The sequence below is a fragment of the Monodelphis domestica genome, chromosome 4, assembly GCF_027887165.1.
Source record: "Monodelphis domestica isolate mMonDom1 chromosome 4, mMonDom1.pri, whole genome shotgun sequence".
In the NCBI taxonomy this organism is placed as follows: Eukaryota; Metazoa; Chordata; class Mammalia; order Didelphimorphia; family Didelphidae; genus Monodelphis; species Monodelphis domestica.
In genome coordinates, this window is record NC_077230.1 from 15,147,678 (window position 1) to 15,166,911 (window position 19,234).

General features: G+C 36.9%; 1 protein-coding gene across 1 annotated transcript in view; it reads right to left on the minus strand.

Moving 5' to 3' along the window:
• Positions 1-19,234, minus strand: part of HUNK (hormonally up-regulated Neu-associated kinase) — a 135,997-nt gene that overhangs the window by 56,537 nt on the left and 60,226 nt on the right. The window contains exon 3 of the mRNA XM_007493294.3: positions 8,038-8,093. Within this exon, the coding sequence (XP_007493356.1) occupies positions 8,038-8,093 (56 nt within the window). The remainder of the gene's footprint in view (positions 1-8,037; positions 8,094-19,234) is intronic.

Sequence of the window (19,234 nt, forward strand, 5' to 3'; positions counted from 1 at the left end):
TTTAAGTCACAGTCAGCATAGCAGAAGTGCATCTCTTCTTTTACTGGAACACCAATAAATAGGAAGAAGTCAGCTGAAGAAAAGAAAATGACTCGTCAGCCACTATCCTTTGTTTGTAGCATGAGCAGTGGCCATGCGTGTTTATTAGATACATGTTGAGCTCTTTGAAGGCAGGGACTATTTGATTTTGTTTTAAATCCTTTCCTTTCATCTTAGATGGTTCAAAGGCTGAAGAGTGGTAAGGGCTAGCCAATGGGGGTTAAGTGACTTGTCCAGTTCGGAAGTGTCTGAGGCCCCATTTGAACCCAGGGCATCTCATCTCTGGACCTGGCTCTCAAACCACTGAGCCACCTAACTGCCCCTGACTATTTTTATGTAGCACATAGTAGATGCTTAATAAATGCTTTCTGATTTATTGAGTGACTACAACAATGTAAATGGAAAAAACCAACCATACACAAAAAAAGTAAATCTTCTTATGAAAGTATAATGATGAAGTTTGGCATCCAAAAAAGAGACACGAGAATTCACCTCCCTCCCTTTTTGCAGAGACTGCAGATGGACCACAGCATATACTACTATGTTTAACTGACGTGTTGCTAAGTTTTGCTGACATATTTCTTATTTTCCTTTATTCTTTGTTTCTCTGGGTGAAGAGGACTAATTATTGTATTACGTGGAGAAGAGAAAAATGATAAGAAAATGCATGCAAAAGACAGAAGCTGGAGATGGGTCAGCTGTCAATTGAAGGAAAATTCCATTTGGAGTGTTACCGGGAAAAGCAGTTTGGAGCCAAGCCAACAGGAACTGTTCTTTTGGTCTTTTGGCTCTAGTCTGGTGGTGACTCTAGAAAGAAGCTGGGTTTATCTCTGGGACTTGGGGTAATCCAGTTGGAGGTGGCCTGGCTGATTTGAAGGCAGAAGAAGAAGGACAATAGTCCATATATCTCTCTCTGACTTGCTCTGTTTCATGGTAGTGACTGAATTGCCATTTCTCTCAATATCCTCCAACCTAATATTCATTGTAGATAATAGGGAAATCCCACCCCTCTTACCTTATCCTACATCTTTCCTGTTTTCCCCAATAAACTCTTACTTGAGATAAAGAAGAGAAAAGAATATTTCCTCTGAAACATAATAGCTCACCCTGAGTAACTAGAAGGAGGCTGAAAAATAAGGGGGAAGGGGAAAATGAAGGGAAGAAGAGGGGAGGAAGGGAGGTATAAAAGGAGGAGGGTAGGCAAAAAGAAGATAACTACCTGATCCATTAGTTATCTAGTGTACCATCAAATATACCCACCCAATATCATCTATTACAATTAGGAAATAGTCTTTTCTTTATATGCTTTAAAAGTCATCTAAAGTTATAAAAGGTCATATCAGCCAATCAATAAGTATTGATGAAATACGTACACTGGGGCTAGGCATTGTGCTAACACCAGGTAGGCAAAAAAATATCTTAGAGGAATTTATATTCTAATGAGGAAACTATATTTACCTATGTGTATGTATATATGTAGTGTGCATACATACATATATACATACACATAACCTATATGTCAAAACAAGCTAACTTTCGAGGGGAAAGCACCAGTAACTGGGAATAAGGAAAGGTCTCCTATAGAAGATGACACTTGAATTCAATCTTGAAGGATTTCAGGGATTCTAAGAGGCAGAGATAAATGAATGAAAGCAAAAACATTTATTAATTGCTAATTATGTGCCAAGCAAGGAAGACACAAATACAAAAAAAATCCTTATCTTCCAAGAGGGGAGGAGAAGGAAATAAGGATTTATTAAGCACCTACAATGTGTCAGGCACTGTGCTAAGCATTTTACAAATGTTATCTTATTTTATTGTCATAACAACCCTAGGAAGTAGGTATTATTATTATCCACATTTTGCAGTTGAAGAAACTCTGGAAGACAGAAGTTAAGTGACTTCTCCAAGGTCACACAGCTAGGAAGTTTCTAAGGCTAGACTTGAACTAAGGTCTTCCTGACTTTAGGTCCAATGCTTAGTCCACTGCCCCACATAGCTGCCACAGAGAGTTTACATTATGTTACTGAAAAACAAACGATGTGAAGAATAGTGGTCAGAGTGAGATATTCCATTTTGTAATGTTGACTGGAGAATAGTGATTGGAGACACCGGGGAGGGGCAATGAAAGAATTAACCGGATTATTGTTTGTAATTAAAAGAATTAATATGGATTGTGATTCCAGAACTAGAAAGGAAGTGAAGAGGGTGAACAAGGGGTATACATCCAGGGGCATGGTAGCTGGGGAGTAAAGTCAAGCATGATGAGAGCCAGTCCTAGATGTAGCAGGCAACTGAAGCAGCACCCATCAGCAGCTGCATCCCAGGACAGCGGTTCCAGGAATTAAAAGGTTAAGTTTCCCAAGGCTGTGTTTCTGGTATGTTTGCTGAGAGGGCTAGGGAGTGACTTCAAAATATTCCAGCACAGAGAATGACCAATACCAATGCATGGAGATGACATGTTGAGGGTGAAGAAAAGCCTAGAATGTTTGAATCTTGCAGTTCGCAAAAAGGAGATTAGTGGAGGGTGGGGGGTGGGGGGGCTGGAAAGATGGGAAGGAGGCAGGCTTTAAAAAATGCCAGAAAAATCTGTATTTGTTCCCAGAAGTGATAGGGAGCAACTGGGGTTTATGGGATAGAGGGGTGACATAATGAGATCTGAGATTTAGGAAAACCATTTTGGCAGCTCTGGAATAGCAAACCTACAAGATGAGAGGACTTAAAATGCAGAATGAAACAGGCATTTTTTGGACATGGTCAATGTAGGAATTTGTTTTGCTAGACTATGTATGTTTGTTACATACATGTTACATGTTACACACATGAGGATCTTTTTATTTTAAAGTTGTTCAGTTGCAGAGAGTAGGAGACGGTAAATGCTTTTTAAAATGTTTCTAGTTTACAAGTATAAACAATATAGACAATAAATTAAATATGATTATTAAACAAAAAAATTAAAAGACACAAAAATGTAGAGAAGCAAAGGAATTTAGCACCAAAACGATAAACTCAAAGACTAATCCATCCGTCAACTCCAGGCCGTGCACAACATATCAGATCTAGGAACTCGGAGGCTCCCTAGCAGTGGTAAATGCTGCATTGTGTTTGCCTTTCTTTTACAGCATATCAATCGCTAATTTTCCTTCTCCCAGAGATCCAGTATCTCCAGGAAATGATGGCTACATTTTATTAGAGATGCAGACAGTGGAGCAACACCTTGTTTAGTGCCTAGCTAAGAGATGGGGGACCACATTTCGTAGAAGAGTGTGATATCATTATTGAGTAAGGGTAGCAAGGTGGTACAATGAATAGTGCTGGCCCTGAAGTTAGAAAGTCTTGAGTTCTAATATTTCTTTGCTATGTGACCTTAACCAAGACATTTGGACTCAGTTTCCTCAACTGTAAAATGGAAATAAAAATTGTACCCACCTCCCAGGGTTGTTACAAAGATCAAATGAAATATTGGCTAAGTTCCTAGCACAGTGCCTGGCATAGAGTAGGTGCTTAATTAATGCTTATTTCCTTTTCTCTCCTCTCCCACCCTCCCTCCTTCCCTTCTTCCCCCTTCCTTCTCCTTCTTATGCTATGGCTAAATAAACCTCCTTTTGTTAACTGTTGAATTCCTTCCAAATGACTTTTCTACTTCTGTTCCAAAACAGGGTCAAACTAGCAGGTCATCAGCTTGAGTCACATCCATCCCACTCCACACACTGCCCTACATAGTCCTAACAAAGATCAACGATTACAAATAAACCTAGATGATACATACTTGGATGAGCATCGCTCTCCACCTCAAAAAAATAACTCTGGGTCAGAGAAAGGATTATTAAAATGAGGAAAACCAAAGAGAAATCTCAGAAGGAAAAAACAAACAAAACCAAGCACAAGTAACAGAGATATATTTCTTGATTACTTAAGAGATCTCTTTCTCCACAGTCACAGAGTTACAGTCTTAGCCCATAGCCCTCTGGCTATTCCCTGGACTTGAACGTCCTATTCTTCATGGCTCCCTAGCTCAAAGTCAATTCCGAGTTCTGTAATCTACTGATGTCATATCCCTACTATAGAATGGAGGGGAAAAAAGACACGACATCTCTCTTTCTCGAGTCTTATGGCTGACAGGACTCAGTCTCTCCAAAGATCCTTTTTTCCCTGCTTTGATTAGTCTCACCCATCACTTGAGGGAGACATTTGATTTTTACTAGTTACTCAAATGGGAACAAGTTTCACATTCTTCCGGGAGATTTACATGATTTTAACATTTGCACAGGAGATGACTGGGAGGAGGAAGTCTAAGATAGAATCTTAGCTCACCAAGAACTAAATGCTTTTTATAGCCAAAAAAATATACGCACAGTAGGCTCTTTTATTTACTAGACCTTTCAGACAATTTTTCAGAAGAATTTGGCCTCACTATCCACATAGGAAGTCTGTAGCCCAGATCCAGATTTTGCATGGACAAGTCATAGAATTGGTTCAGGATTACATATATTTTGGACAATTATCATGAGCAAAAACTGGAAAATTTTTCAGTGCACTTAATGAGTCCAGTCTGTCACAGTGCCTGAAACAGAATAAGCTCTTGATAAATGCTTTTTCCCTTCCTTCCTTCCTTCTTTCCTTCTGAAACAAAGGTTCACCTTTTTAACATTAATATTCTTCCAGGAAGGCTATAAATCTAAGAGTCCCCAAAAGAATAACACACTAGCCAAAGAATTAAAGGTTAAGGGCACTTAAAGGACAATGGTTCAGAAGCATGTGGTGGACACAAGCAGTCCGTGGAACATTTCCAGAAGTGTGTGGGTAAATGCTTAACAACCAGGCTCTCCAGGAAAAAAAAAATATGAATGCAAAAATGTTAAAATTTAATCTATATTATTTTTTATTTTTACTTTTTAAAAAACCCTTACCTTCTGTCTTAGAATCAATACTGTGTATTGGCTCCAAGGCAGAAGAGCAGTAAGGGCTAGGCAATGGGGGTTAAGTGACTTGCCCAGGGTCACACAGCTGGAAAGTGTCTGAGGCCAGATTTGAACCTAGGACCTCCCGTCTCCAGGCCTGACTCTCAAAACACTGAGCTACCCAGCTTCCCCCTTTAATCTATATTATTATCACTTACTTAATTTTAGTTAATTAACAAAAGAATTCAATCCACAATTTTTAACAACTGATGATTTCTGAGGTACAAATGCTTACAATAATTGAACGATTTAATATTTTACTATAAAATTGTATCAGTTGGAGCTAGGTCCAGCATATATCTCAATATTATTGTAGAACTGAGTCAGAATCAACAAATATGTGTAGGTCTAGGAAGGATAAGGAAGAGGAAGATAACTAGCACTGATATACTCTAAGGCTAGAAAGCACTTTCCATATGTAGCAAAGGAAAATAAAACTTATGCAAGGAAGGATTGACAGGGCGTGAGACTCAGAATTCTCCCGGGCTGTCAGGATTCCAAATTGTTGAAGAGACAGTCACCCTGGACCTGAAGGTGAAGATCTGATCTCTCCTGGACTCCCCCGACAGCTAGCAAGCAGCCTCTTTTAATTCCACCACACAAGGTTCAGAGGACATATCCATACACTCTGGGGGACAGTGTGAAACTTGGAGAAACCCTCTTTTCCCTGGGACAATTGAGAACTCAGCTGGATCCCCCCTATTACCTGAACCACCAAGGACTCTGTGTGTGAGAAATCTGGTTCCCTGTTGGACTTAACCTTAGGAAACTTAGGTATTTAGATAATGGGTTTAATAACGGGGTTAATTGTCAGATGCCAACCTTTTCCTCTCATTCCCAAACCTTTACCCTTATCTGTTAATAAATTCTATACTTATATGTTTATCCCTCTATTACTTTCCTTCCCCCTATCCAACTCATATTTCCTTTTAACAGTTTGGCTGAGCCAGGTAGGTTTAAGAAATCTTAGAAAACTAAGTTTTATTTATAGGAAAAACAGTTTCTATAGGGAAGTCAGTTAAGTAAGGTTGGAATATTCCATCCCCACTCTGAGAGTGGGGGCCAGCGGAATTCTAAGCCTCCATTTTTATGTTTTTATTACATATATTATCTCATTTGATCTTCACAACATTAGGTACTATCCAAGTTTTAGAGAGGAAGAAATTGGAGTTCAAAGAAGTCAAATGACTTTACTATCTATCATCACACAGCTAGAAGGTGTTTGAGGTAGAATTTGAACTCGGGTTCCTTGCTGCCACTCTTTTAGGAAGAGTGAGGGATTGATAGCTTGATTACTTATCAGAAGGCTGATCTTCCCATTATGGACATTCTAAATAAAACTAAAGCAAAAAGTCATTCAGAACAATGTTTCCCAGGTCTTCAAATGCTATGGCATAATTGGAGATTTTCAAAGGCCAGAAAAAGAAAAATGCCATGACTGCAGCTCTGTAAATGAAAAGAAGAAAAACAACCACAAAGCAAATGAAAGTGAATGCTGGGATATTATAATGACTCAATTTGGCTCCAGAAGAAATCTAAGATACTTTCCCCTACTTCCTTGCAGAGGGTACCCAGATGGATGATAAGGTGAAGTTTCCTCTTCTTTGGGGGTTTATGCTGATGGGTTTTACTAATTTTTTTCTACTATTCCAATTAAAAAAAATAATTGAAGGGATAGCTTCCTGGGAGAGGAGAAGAGAAGGGAGAAATGAAAGTCACATAAAAACAAAAGATACCAATAAAATATGTTAAAAACAAGTGGGTGACTCCAAGAAAAAGCTAGTGGATAAAGAAGAAAGAAACAAACTAAGTAACATTAACGTGGAGAAATATTGAATTGGGGTTTTAAAACCGTCATCAGTGAACTGCCTTTTCTTCAATTTAGTTCCACGCAGCTAAGGGCTATTTCTTTTAATGAACCCTCTCATTCTATACGTTTTTAGAAAATATATTACTAGTAAGACTAAGTATAGACAAACTGAAGGTCATATTTTCTTCTTATAAAAGATTAAACTACAAAATTTATTTACTGAACCTGAGGAAAAGGAAAAAAATATTTTCCTAGTGGACAACTTTATGACAATCATGTCTTATTTGATAATTAACCTATTATTCTAGATTTTTATAACTTGCAAATTGTTTCCTTACCTTTTGAAACCATCAACACAGCATTTAGAAATAAGGATCTATTAAAAATAGTGGCAGGTCCTCCTTCATCTCTCTTCTATTATAATCACTGAGTAGAGGGTAATAAGGGCAATTTAATTTATAACCTCTCTGGGCCAATTCTTCAGCAGTGCTATTTAGAGCTTAAAATAGCCCCTATAAACATCGACTCTGAAGTATCTCTAGTTACAAAAAGGAAATATGGTATGGATCATTGAATAAAACAGAAGAGGAAAACATGTTTCCATTGGGCTAGGAGAATTTAATCTAATTATTTTAACGTATTTTTTTCTTTTGTTTATAATTTGATATTACAATTATACCAAATCAGTCTATTTCTGACTAATAGGCAGGAGGAATGACCAGTACTACAATGTCCTCAGATTCCCCCAGGTCCTATTATTTAGGCAATGAAGAGTGGCCCTGGAGTATGTCTCAGTAATGAGAGATAACTGGCTGGAAATTTACAATGTGCTGCGGGTAATTCCCAAATTATCTTATCATCCATGAATGAATAATAGACAGTTGATTTACAACCCTGTTACTACAGTATCACTTTTTAAAAAATCCCTACAAAACTTATTTCCATATTAACCATGTTATAAGAGAAAGCACACACATACACAAACAAGAAAAATAAAGAAAATAATGAGACACGAGATAAGGAGAAAATAAAAATAAAGTAAAAATATGTCATGTACGACTTTATATGTATAATTGATAACATATTGCTTCTTTTCAAGGGATGGGGAGGGGTGGGAGGGAAAAGAGAATTTGGAACTCAACATGTTAAAAATGAATGTTAAAGAATCTGTACCTGTACATGGGAAATATTTAGTAAAATAAATACAAATATATTTTAGATGCATACCAATTAGCTTGATATTGTTATCTTCATCTAGTAGCAAATTTTCTATCTTCAGGTCTCTGAAATAAACAACATGGAAGAGTATTTTGGATTAGCATATCTAGTTAAGCATGACCGTTTTCCAAAAAACAAATAAGTTGCTTCAGTAATATTTGTACTATCATTACATTTTACCTCGGATGTTTAATCAATCACCAAAGACATAAAGTATTATTAAATTGTAAAGTAGTATCAATTTCTATGATAATTACACACCAAACCCTCTAGGAGTTCTATGAAGTGAGGGAACCATGAAAGAAGGGAGGCGCTTTCTAGAAGAGATGGAACTTAGTTGAGCTCCAGAGGATAACTGGATTTGAATAGGCAAAAGAAAAAGAAAAGGGAATTGCAGAAAAGGGAAACCATGAATAGAAGCAAAGAAGTGACGAGAACTTTATATTTTTGTGGGAGATCTGTCTGAAGGGTTAGTAATAAGAACAAAGGGATAAGAAAGCTAGAGATGCATCACTTAATCCCATCATCCTCCCAATATTATTTGCTCTAAGGCCAAAGGTGACCCACCAAATGGCAGGTGGCCTTGCTTTCATGTGGTCCTCCTAGAATTATACATTCAAATTTAGAATCCCATGAGTGATTAACAAATTCCTTTCAGCATAGAACAAATATGCTAATTGGCCACTTGGATGGGTAGAGACATCTGTGCTTACATCTGCATCTAGTGAATAGGAAAGAATCACTGCACCCCAACCCACTCTAAGTGCGTGTTTCTCTATGGGGGAGGAAGGAGATATGTGCTTTCCCCTTTAAAGGGCAATTTTCATTCTCCCCTCCCAAATGAAAAACTTAATGTAAGTTGAACATTAGTAAAAACAGAATTCTATAAAAATTGGTTATAAAGTAGGAATGCTGTACGTATGAAACCAAAGGAAGGAAACAGTTTGTCTGAGTTGCCTTCTCCAAATATATCTAGACTGAACGTTCTGAGAAGACTGACTGCAGTATTGAAAAACTGAAGGCCATAATTTAGTATAGGGGAGAGGGAGACGATGGTAAGTGAAATAAGATAAAATGTGAAAAAAAAATTCCTAAATTCAATAAAGAGAAAATTTGGTGAAAGTAGGCAGGACTATAGAAGAGATCAAATAGAAACACAAAGACAATTAAAATAATGAGATGAGCAAAAGCGGTATCATCTTAAGTTTTCTAAACCTGCTAGACCAGTGATGGCGAACTTTTTTAGAGATGGAGTGCTGGGCCCCATTATCCCCCACTCCCCAGACCAAGTGCCATGCCCCTCCTCTTTTACCCCATATAGGAGAGGGAGAAAAGGCTCCTAAAAGGCTGCTGGGCAGAGGGGTGGGTGAAGTGAGGAATATCCTCAGCCACTGTAGAGAGGGGGAGGAGAGTGGCCTGAGCACTCTGCTCCTCTCAAGTTCTACTGCCTGTGAACTGCCCACCTTATCCACTGTGTGCTTCCATTGGGGTGCAGGGCAGAGGGGTGAGGAGGAGCAGTTCTACCTGTGTCTTTCTGCCTTTCTAGTAACAAACTTGGGGGGAAGGGAGGGGAGATGTGGCAGCTGGCTCCATTCCCACAGAGAATACTGTGTACCATCTTTGGCACCCGTGCCATAGGTTTGGCATCACTGTGCTAGACAAAAAGAAGAAAACATAAAAGAAACAATCTAACATTTTTTAAAGATAAAAAAAAGGTGTCATAGGCCAATGGAAGTAGTAGCAAAAATCACTTCATCAGGATTAAATATAAATTTAATGCCAAAAATAATGCCATGATTGTCTTTATGGACAGCACAAACAGACCTGGTTAATAAATTGAGCAACTTGGTGTCACACAATAATGTTCTCCAAAGGCTTATGAAATAACCAATCTTAACTTTCCTAGTGTGCGAGTGATTAGCTTACTCAAAACCATATTAAATTCCTCCCTATCAGCCAGGTCAGAATATTGGTCACATGAAAATAAAAGTGAATCACTTTAGTTTTCTGTACTTCCCTTTAGTTTCACTTTTTGTAATTTCCCCATGTTAACACCTCTTTCAAAAGGTTCTCCCACAGATTATCTTTAAAAGTCAATTGGAATGCCGTACATGTGGTAGGTTAGAAACTAAGAACTTTGCCAGATTCAGTTTATTTCAACAAATAGTTTTTAAGCAATTTATGCTACCACTTTGGAATTATAGTACTAACTGTCATTGAATTAAGTCTTTCCCCTATGGAATCAAGAATGTATATTTCTATCTTTATCTATGAGAATCTATGAGATGAACTATGAAGAGAGAGAAAAAAGGTGAGAAGAAACTTCTTTCTTGCTAAAATTGTCAACTGTTATACTGTGAAGAGACTTTAAAAAGAAAATACTGTGAGAACGAAATCTGGCAAAGAGACTGTTTTTGTGTCATGGGTAGAAAGAAGCTAGAAAAGACAGAAAAGAGGTGGAGAGTTTTTTGGATGAAGCTGTATTCAATTAATTAATCTTTTTAAAAAGTTATTTATTTATTTAGAATATTTTTCCATGGTTACATGATTCATGATTTTTCCCATCCTTCTTCCCTCCCCATTCCCAGCACTGACAAACAATTCCATTGGGGTATACATTGTTCAAAACCTATTTCCATATTATTCATATTTGCAATAGTGTGATCTTTTAATGTCAAAACCCCAGGCATATCCCTATTGAACCACATAATCAATCATATGTTTTTCTTCTGTGTTTTTGGTCCCACAGTTCTTTCTCTGGATGTGGATAGTGTTCTTTCTCATAAATTCCTTGGTGTTGTCCTGGATTACTGCTTTGCTGCTAGTAGAAAAGTTTGTTACATTCAATTGTGCCACAATGTATCAGTCTCTGTGTACAACGTTCTCCTGGTTCTGCTCCTCTTGCTCTGCATCACTTCCTGGAGGTCGTTCCAGTTGACATGGAATTCCTCCACTTTATTATTCCTTTTTGCACAATAATATTCCATCACCAACATATACCACAATTTGTTTAGCCATTCCTCAATCCATGGACACCCCTCATTTTCCATTTTTTTTTTTGCCACCACAAAGAGTGCAGCTATAAATATTTTTGTAGAAGTCTTTTTCCTTATCTCTTTGGGGTACAAACCCAGCAGTGATATTGCTGGATCAAAGGGTAGGAATTCTTTTAAAGCCCTTTGGGCATAGTTCCAAATTGCCCTCCAGAATGGTTGGATCAATTCACAACTCCACCAGCAATGCATTAATGTCCCAACTTTGCCACATCCCCTCCAGTATTCATTACTTTCCTTTGCTGTCACATTGGCCAATCTGCTAAGTGTGAGGTGATATCTCAAGAGTTGTTTTGATTTGCATTTCTCTGATTATAAGAGATTTAGAACACTTTTTTTCCCCTGTGATTACTGATAGTTTTGATTTCTTGATCTGAGAACTGCCTATTTATATCCCTTGACCATTTGTTGATTAGGGAATGGCTTGATTTTTTTTTTTTTGTAAATTTTACTTAGTTCCTTATATATTTGGGAAATTAAACCTTTGTCAGAGAATTTTGTTACAAAAAATTTTTCCCAGTTTCTTATTCAATTAATCTTAGTAGAGAAGTTTTTAAAGAAAAGATTTGTTCATATTTAGAAGATTTTAAAGAAAAGGCTTAAGCTGGTATTTTTGAGAGAAACTGAATGATGTGTGTAAGTAAAGAGAAGTTTTTCATTTTAGTGAGGACCTGACTTTCTCATAACCAAAATGTTGTAAATAATTATTTCTTTATGTATCATTTACTTAATTTGTTAACAAAATATATATATTTGGGGGCAGGTAGATAGATGGCTTAGTTAGATAGAGATCTAGGCTTAGGGATGAGAGGCCTGGCCTCAGACACTTCCTAACTGTGTGACCCTATGCAAATCACTTAACTCCCATTGTCTAGCCCTTACTGTGCTCTTTTGCCAAGTAACTGATACTTGGTATCAATTCTAATACAGAAGGCAAGACTTAAAAAAATATATATTTGTATGTATTGCATTATTTTGATGTTTACTTAGTTATAGGAGAGTAAAGGATTTAAAATATAAAAAGGTAGGTATTTCTCCAGTTTATTAAATATTATTTAGCATAGTCAGGGTGGAGACTCACATTAACCAATCAATGAGAAAACATACAATTTTAATAGGAAGAAAAAATCCAAACATGTACCAGGGTTAATGTAAAGTTCAAAATAATAAGATTAAATATGAAAAAGTGTCAAGTAGCAGGCTGAAGGGTTCCCTACACACGAGTGCGGTCAATATCAATGATCGTTATTAACTACTTCCCCCCCAAATCAGACCTCTCTCAATGGACATCTTAAAAAAGCTGGTTACAGACATTTTTTTCCTCTCCCTGAAGTTGAATACTTCAAATGGATATCATAGCCAAATGTTTGATTCCACTGAATCTTTTGCACTCCGCAGAGTCCATCCAAATGCAAATTTAGTTCAGGAAACAACCTGACCCTCCTACACATCTGTGATACAATGATTGCTGATGCTTAGAATAATGATCCTGAGGTCTTAAATTACTTTCTGAAAAATAAGAGAAAGATTAAATTGTATTCAGTATTTTATTGTTTTCTAATTCTGAAAGATGGCAATTAAAGTGCCAACTTGCTTAGCACATAGTAGGCACTGAAAATGTTCCTTGACTGACTGATCAAAATATGTTTTTCTCTGATATTTATATCTGATAGTTTACCATCTCAATATCTTGCAAAAATTCTTATCTTAAGAATGAGTTTTGTAAGGTTCACCCTTCATTCTAAACCTGCACCTCCTCTAAACTCTATTATTTTTATAGGTAACAATAATCTCTAGGTTTGAAAACTCAAGAGTTATATTAGACTCTTCTAAAAATTACATTTTATTTTCAGGTCTTCATTTTTACCCCACAACCGCCTTAAGAAAGCAAGAAAAATTCCTAGGTTCAAATCTGGCCTCAGCCACTTCCCAGCTGTGTGACCCTGGGCAAGTCACTTGACCCCCATTGCCTCGCCCTTACCACTCTTCTGCCTTGGAGCCAATACACAGTATTGACTCCAAGTCAGAAGGTAAGGGTTTAAAAAAAAAAAAGAAAGCAAGAAAAATAAAGCCTTTGTTACCAACAAGAGCAGCCAAACAAAGCTACTTCTCACATTAGCCATATCTAAAGGGAAGTGGGGGGAAGGTATGAATCTGTACTCTGAATTCATCATCTCTCCATGAAGAGGTAGATAATTTTACCCTGAATAGTTGGGAATTGTGATTGGTCATTGGGCTGAATAGAGTTCCTAAGTTTTTCAAAAGAGTCTGTCTTTACAATATTGTTTGTAATTGTATAAATATTATTCTAATTCTTCTCATTTCACTTTGCATCAGTTCATGCAAGTCTTTCCTGGTTTCTCTAAAATTATCCCCAGCATCACTTCCAATAACACAATACCATTCCATCACAAAATTCCCATTTTGTTTTGTTTTTTTTAGTTCCTATATGCCTAGCACCTAGCTTAAATGTTCTAGGCAACTAGGTGGTATAATGGATAGACTACTGGAGCTGGAATCAGGAAAACCAAAGTTGAAACCTAGCCTTCAGAGATTTACTAGATGTGTGACCCTGGAGAAGTCACTTAACTAGTTTGCCTCAGTTTCTCCATTTGTAAAATGGGTAATAGCCCCTACCTCTCCTTGATTTCATGAGGATAAAGTGATATTTATAAAGTGCTTTGCAAAACTTTGAGGTGTTATATAAATGTTAATTATTATTATAATTTGCTGAACTGAAATAAAGTGAATTTGTAGCAAGGAACATGCATCTGGATTTGAAGCAAATATTTCAAAGGGACAAACAACCAGGTCACTAATTCAAAACAAAAGTTTCTCCCAATGGCTTTTCAACTTACTTATTTCTGTTCTTTCTGACTTTAATCTTTGGTAACATACTACCTTTGGATACAATTAATTCTACTCTTTAACTTTACTCATACCTGCAATGATGCACCAGAAGGAATTTATGTGGTCAAATGAGTGTAGATGGGTCCAAAAGTTGTTACTTGGAGGTGAATAAGAAAAAGCAAGAGAGGCAAGTAGAGACAACAATAGCTGTAGATACTATAAGGAGCATTGGCTGGCGTCAGAAGACCTGGGTTTAAGACTAAAGTCAGCCAAAATGTCACCTCTCTTTGGCTTTCCTCGTCTATTAAAGGAGAAAGAATCTTTTGCTTTATCTACTGATCAAATCAGCCGTCATTAAATTTATGATGCCTAATGAAGGAAGTTCTTGTTGAGAGAAAAAATGCAAGAGGAAACCAATTAGTGGAGCAAGCCAAAGTATATTATTTAAGTATATGAAATAGTGGAGAATGGGCAAAAGAAGAGGCAGGGGGCAGAAAGCTATATGCATAGAATAAAGGGATAAGTAACACCATGAATAACAACAACTTATGGTGTTACTTATCCCTTTATTCTACATAGACTGCCAAGGAAGCCAAAAGTAAAATTGAAGAATTGGAGAATACAGATGAGTGAAGGAGTGACAGAAAATAATAAAAGAAATGATCGACGCCGAATGGTTTAAAAAATAGTGTTTAGAGGCACAGTATTTTAAATAAACTAGAAAAAAATGTCAGGTGCCAACTAGAAAAAATGTATTGGAGGGAACAGAAAAAAGATACACTTAATTAATGGTGCTAGAATGGAGGAATGGGGAGAAGAAATTTAAAATCACCAAAGTTAAATAGGCTTCCTTTTTTAAAGATCTCTCCACATTTCAAATCTATGAAGCCCAAAATACAAATAATCTTTATTTTAGGGCCTGAGTTTATAGTAAAACCTAACAAGGGGGGCAGCTGGGTAGCTCAGTGGATTGAGAGCCAGGCGTAGAGATGGGAGGTCCTAGGTTCAAATCTGGCCTCAGACACTTCCCAGCTGGGTGACCCTGGGCAAGTCACTTGACCCCCATTGCCTAGCCCTTACCACTCTTCTGTCTTGGAGCCAATACACAGTATTAACTCCAAGATGGAAGGTAAAGGTTTTTTAAAAAAAATAAAAATAAAACAAAACCTAACAAGGATAAAAATAAAATATGTCTGCTATTATATTATATTATATTATATTATATTATATTATATTATATTATATTATATTATATTATATTATATTATATTATATTATATTATATTATATTGTATCGTATCATATCGTATCGTATTGTATCGTATCGTATCATATTATATTATATCATATTATACTATATTATATTATATCATATCATATCATATTATACTATATTATATTATATTATATATATTAATTTATATTATTTTCAAAATAAAACTGATGTTGAAAGTAATGAACCTCTACAATTCCAGTTAGTACCTAAAAAAGAAAAAAATGGACAATCTCTCATGATCATTGAAAACCCCCCCTCAAGTTTTACCTTTTTAAATGTTTTAGGCAGAAAAAAACCAAATCCACAGAAATTCACTTAATATCATGAAAATATATTAGATCTCATTCTTAGTTCAAAAGAAGATATTAAAAAATAAGTATTTCTCCAGGCTAAATTCCTTTCAAGACCTTCCTTATCCTAGTTCAAAATTCCCGTAAATGTTACTATGAAATGACTTATGTTAGAAATGTGCTCAAAATGACATGCCAGCCTGGATATTTTTTCTCTCAAGCAGACAACATTGGAATTTAGAATAATGACAAATCAATAAATATTCTTTCCAGGGGGCTTATGGGTATTCCTTTCACAGGAAGTCCCACATTTCCAGTTAGTTTCTGACGACAAGCACAGAACATGTCTTTCTTACTATTTTCTGAGGTTTGTTTTCCTCCTAACCAAATGAACCAACAACCCCCTCCTAAACAACCCAGTCCTGTATGCTAATCCTAACCCTGCGTGATGCCTAATGCTATAAAAAGTAAGAAAAATGTCTTTAGAAGGTCAGTCCACAGTTTACTTTTGTACTTAAAAGAAAGGCTAATCCTTTAAAAATATTGGAACAGGGTCACTAATAGCCTGGGTGTGGTGGTGCTGACTCACAGGGAAGCCTGAGCTTTGGCTCCTGTCTTTCCTCCTTCCTTCCTACAGCCTGGTGACTAGACTCTTCTTGTGTAGAGGTTGCTGTGCTATCTTTGTTCTGCATCGATGGAGTACATTTAGTTATTTTTGAGTGAACAAATGAATCTCAAATGATTCCTCTCAGCAGAATTAGTTTTCTTTTTAACGCATGTTAAGGGCAGAAACTCTGATTCAGTGAAAGAAAAGACCAAACTCTGGCATCCTGCCATGTGAGTTATGCTTGGGGGAAAGGATGCTACATTTAAACAAGCTATACATCTTCGTCTGTCTGTGTTAAATCCAGGATGAAATGGTGAGAACAAACAACACCTAAGGACTCTATCTCAAAGATGCACGGAGCAGCTCCAGCTCTATGGTAACAAAATGGGGTAGATATAATAATAATAATAGCTCACGTTTATAGAATAATAATTATCCACCCTTACACAGTGCTTTCCAGTTTATAAAACACTCCCGTATAGCAACCCTCTAAGGTATGGATTGCAAGTAATTATTATTCTCTTTACAAGCAAGAATCTGGAAGTTCGAATAGGTCTGTGGTCACACATGGTATCAGAAGTGAAATCCAATCCCAACCCTTCTTGCTTCAAGTCCAAACGCAACATCCTCATGAATTTTAGAGTTCTGCGAGTTTATTTTCTTTCTATATGAAGTTACCAGATGATCCAGTGGAGAGAGTGCCAGCCCTGGATTCAGGAACATCTGAGTCCAAATCCAGGCTCAGACACTTACTAGCTGTGTGACCCGTGGCAACTTATTGGACCTCTATAATGCCCCCATTTCCTGACTGGGAATAATTAGACCACCTGTTCCCAGGGTGTTTGTGAGGAGATATTTGCAAAATGCTTTAGGAACCTTAAGTTGCTCCAAAAATATAGCTATTGGGGGGCAGCTATATGGCTCAATGGATTGAGAGCCAGGTCTAGAGACAGGACGTTCTAGGTTCAAATATGGTCCCAGATACTTCCTAGCTGTATGACCCTGGGCAAGTCACTTTACCCCCATTGCTGAGCCCTTACCGCACATCTTCCTTGAAACCAATACACAGTATTGATTCTGAGAAGGTAATGGATTTTTTAAAAGTAACTCTCAGGAGCAGTAGTAAGAGTACTGAGGGGCAACTACATTAAAAGTGGTTAAAGTAAGATTTTTTAAATGTATATCTTAACAATGACTATTCCAAGTTTCTCTGACATGATGAAAAACTAATTATGATAGCCTTAGGTAAGTGCAATCTGGGGATAAAATGATAAGACATTTAAAGTACTATAATAACCTTTAATAATTAATATTAAATTAATAAATTTAATAACTAAATCATTTAATAATTAATAATAATAAACCTTTAATAAAAGTTTTACATTTGTAGAATGTGAATTTCACGTTTACAAAATGCCTCAAAAGCATGATGCGTCCATTAGCCATTTTTGAGGGCTTTTTCAGCCCCGTCTACCTCTTTGTGAGCCCAGTTGTGGGTTTCTTGGCAAAGGTCCTGGAGTGGTTGGCCATTTTCTTCTCCAGCTCATCTTACAGAACTGAGGCAAGAGGGCAGCTGGGTAGCTCAGTGAATTGAGAGCCAGTTCTAGAGATGAGAGGTCCTAGGTTCAAATCTGGCCTCAGCCACTTCCTAGCTGTGTGACCCTGGGCAAGTCACTTGACCCCCATTGCCTAGCCCTTACTACTCTTCTGCCTTGGAGCCAATCCACAGTATTGACTCCAAGACAGAAGGTAAGGGTTAAAAAAAAAAAAAGAACTGAGGCAAACAGGATTCAATGACTTGTCCAGAATCATCCAGCTATTAAGTATCTGAGGCCAAATTTGAACTCAGGAAAATGAATCTTACTGTCTCCGGGCTCTCACTCTTATCAGTGCACCATGGAGCTGTCCATTAGGCAAACATTTTATCTAAGAAGTGATTCCAAATCATAGTAGATATTGGGTAAGATGTGGTGACATGGAGACTTATTGTCTGTAGTTACTAAACCTGTGAGGCTCCAGTGAGTTCTCTTTAAGCTCTCTGCAAATTACCTTATTTGATCTTCATAATAACCCTTTGTGGCAAAGTATTATCATTCCCATCATCAAGATGAGGAAATGGAAGCCACAAAACTGATGTGACTTACCCAACAGCAAACATCAGTAAGTGACAAAGCAGGGACTTGAACCCCGGACCCTTGAGTGCAAATCCAGAATTTTCACTCGAACCACAAAGAAATTAAAAGGCCCTAAAAAATCCTTTTATAGACATATGTATTAAGAAGCATCCTAAGGACATTTTGGTTATACCATCACTTTATTTACAAATCACACTAAAGATGACATTTTTAATGCCATTTTCTTTTCCTGAGTAGAAAAAACTAACCTTAAAATAATTTGTGAAATACGTTAGCTTTGTGATTTAAAGGAGAGACTCGTCTTCTTGAAGAAAGAACTGCTGTAACTATTATACTCATTGTGAGGCTATTTATATGTTCATTAAAGCTAAGAAATCAAGTCAAAGGTTACCAATAAACCCATTTTAAACCAGATTTGGAAAGAGTTGTCTAAACAGTTTTGACAAGGTGCTATCAAACTTTGTTTCTAATCCTTACCTTCTTTCTAAAAATTAATACCAAGTATTGGTTCCAAGGCAGAAGAGAGAGGTAAGGGCGAGGCAATGGGAATCTAGTGATTTGCACAACTAGGGTCATAGAACTAGGAAGTTTCTGAGGCCAGATTTGAATCCAAGACCTCCAGTCTCCAGGCTTGGTTCTCTAACCTCTATGTCATTTAGCTGCCTCCCCCCCAACTTTTCCCCAAATGATTCCTAGGTAGGAAAATGTAAAAGTCCTCTGCTAATCCACAGAAATATTTCTGGTGGTTCCTCATTTAAAAACCTGAGCATTTTGCATTATTATAGAATGTACATATTTAAAAGGCAAAAGCAGGGAATGGGAAAGAGGGGAAGAAGAAAACCAAGAATCGAAGAAAAAGACAGCATTCTTTTCATTATCAATACATTATTAAATCTATTTCTTTGACATTCTGACAGTAATTGCTTTGAGACAGATAAAATTGTGCTTAAATTACTCTAAAAGGGTTGTTGGAAATTTCCTGAGGGTGGTTCCAA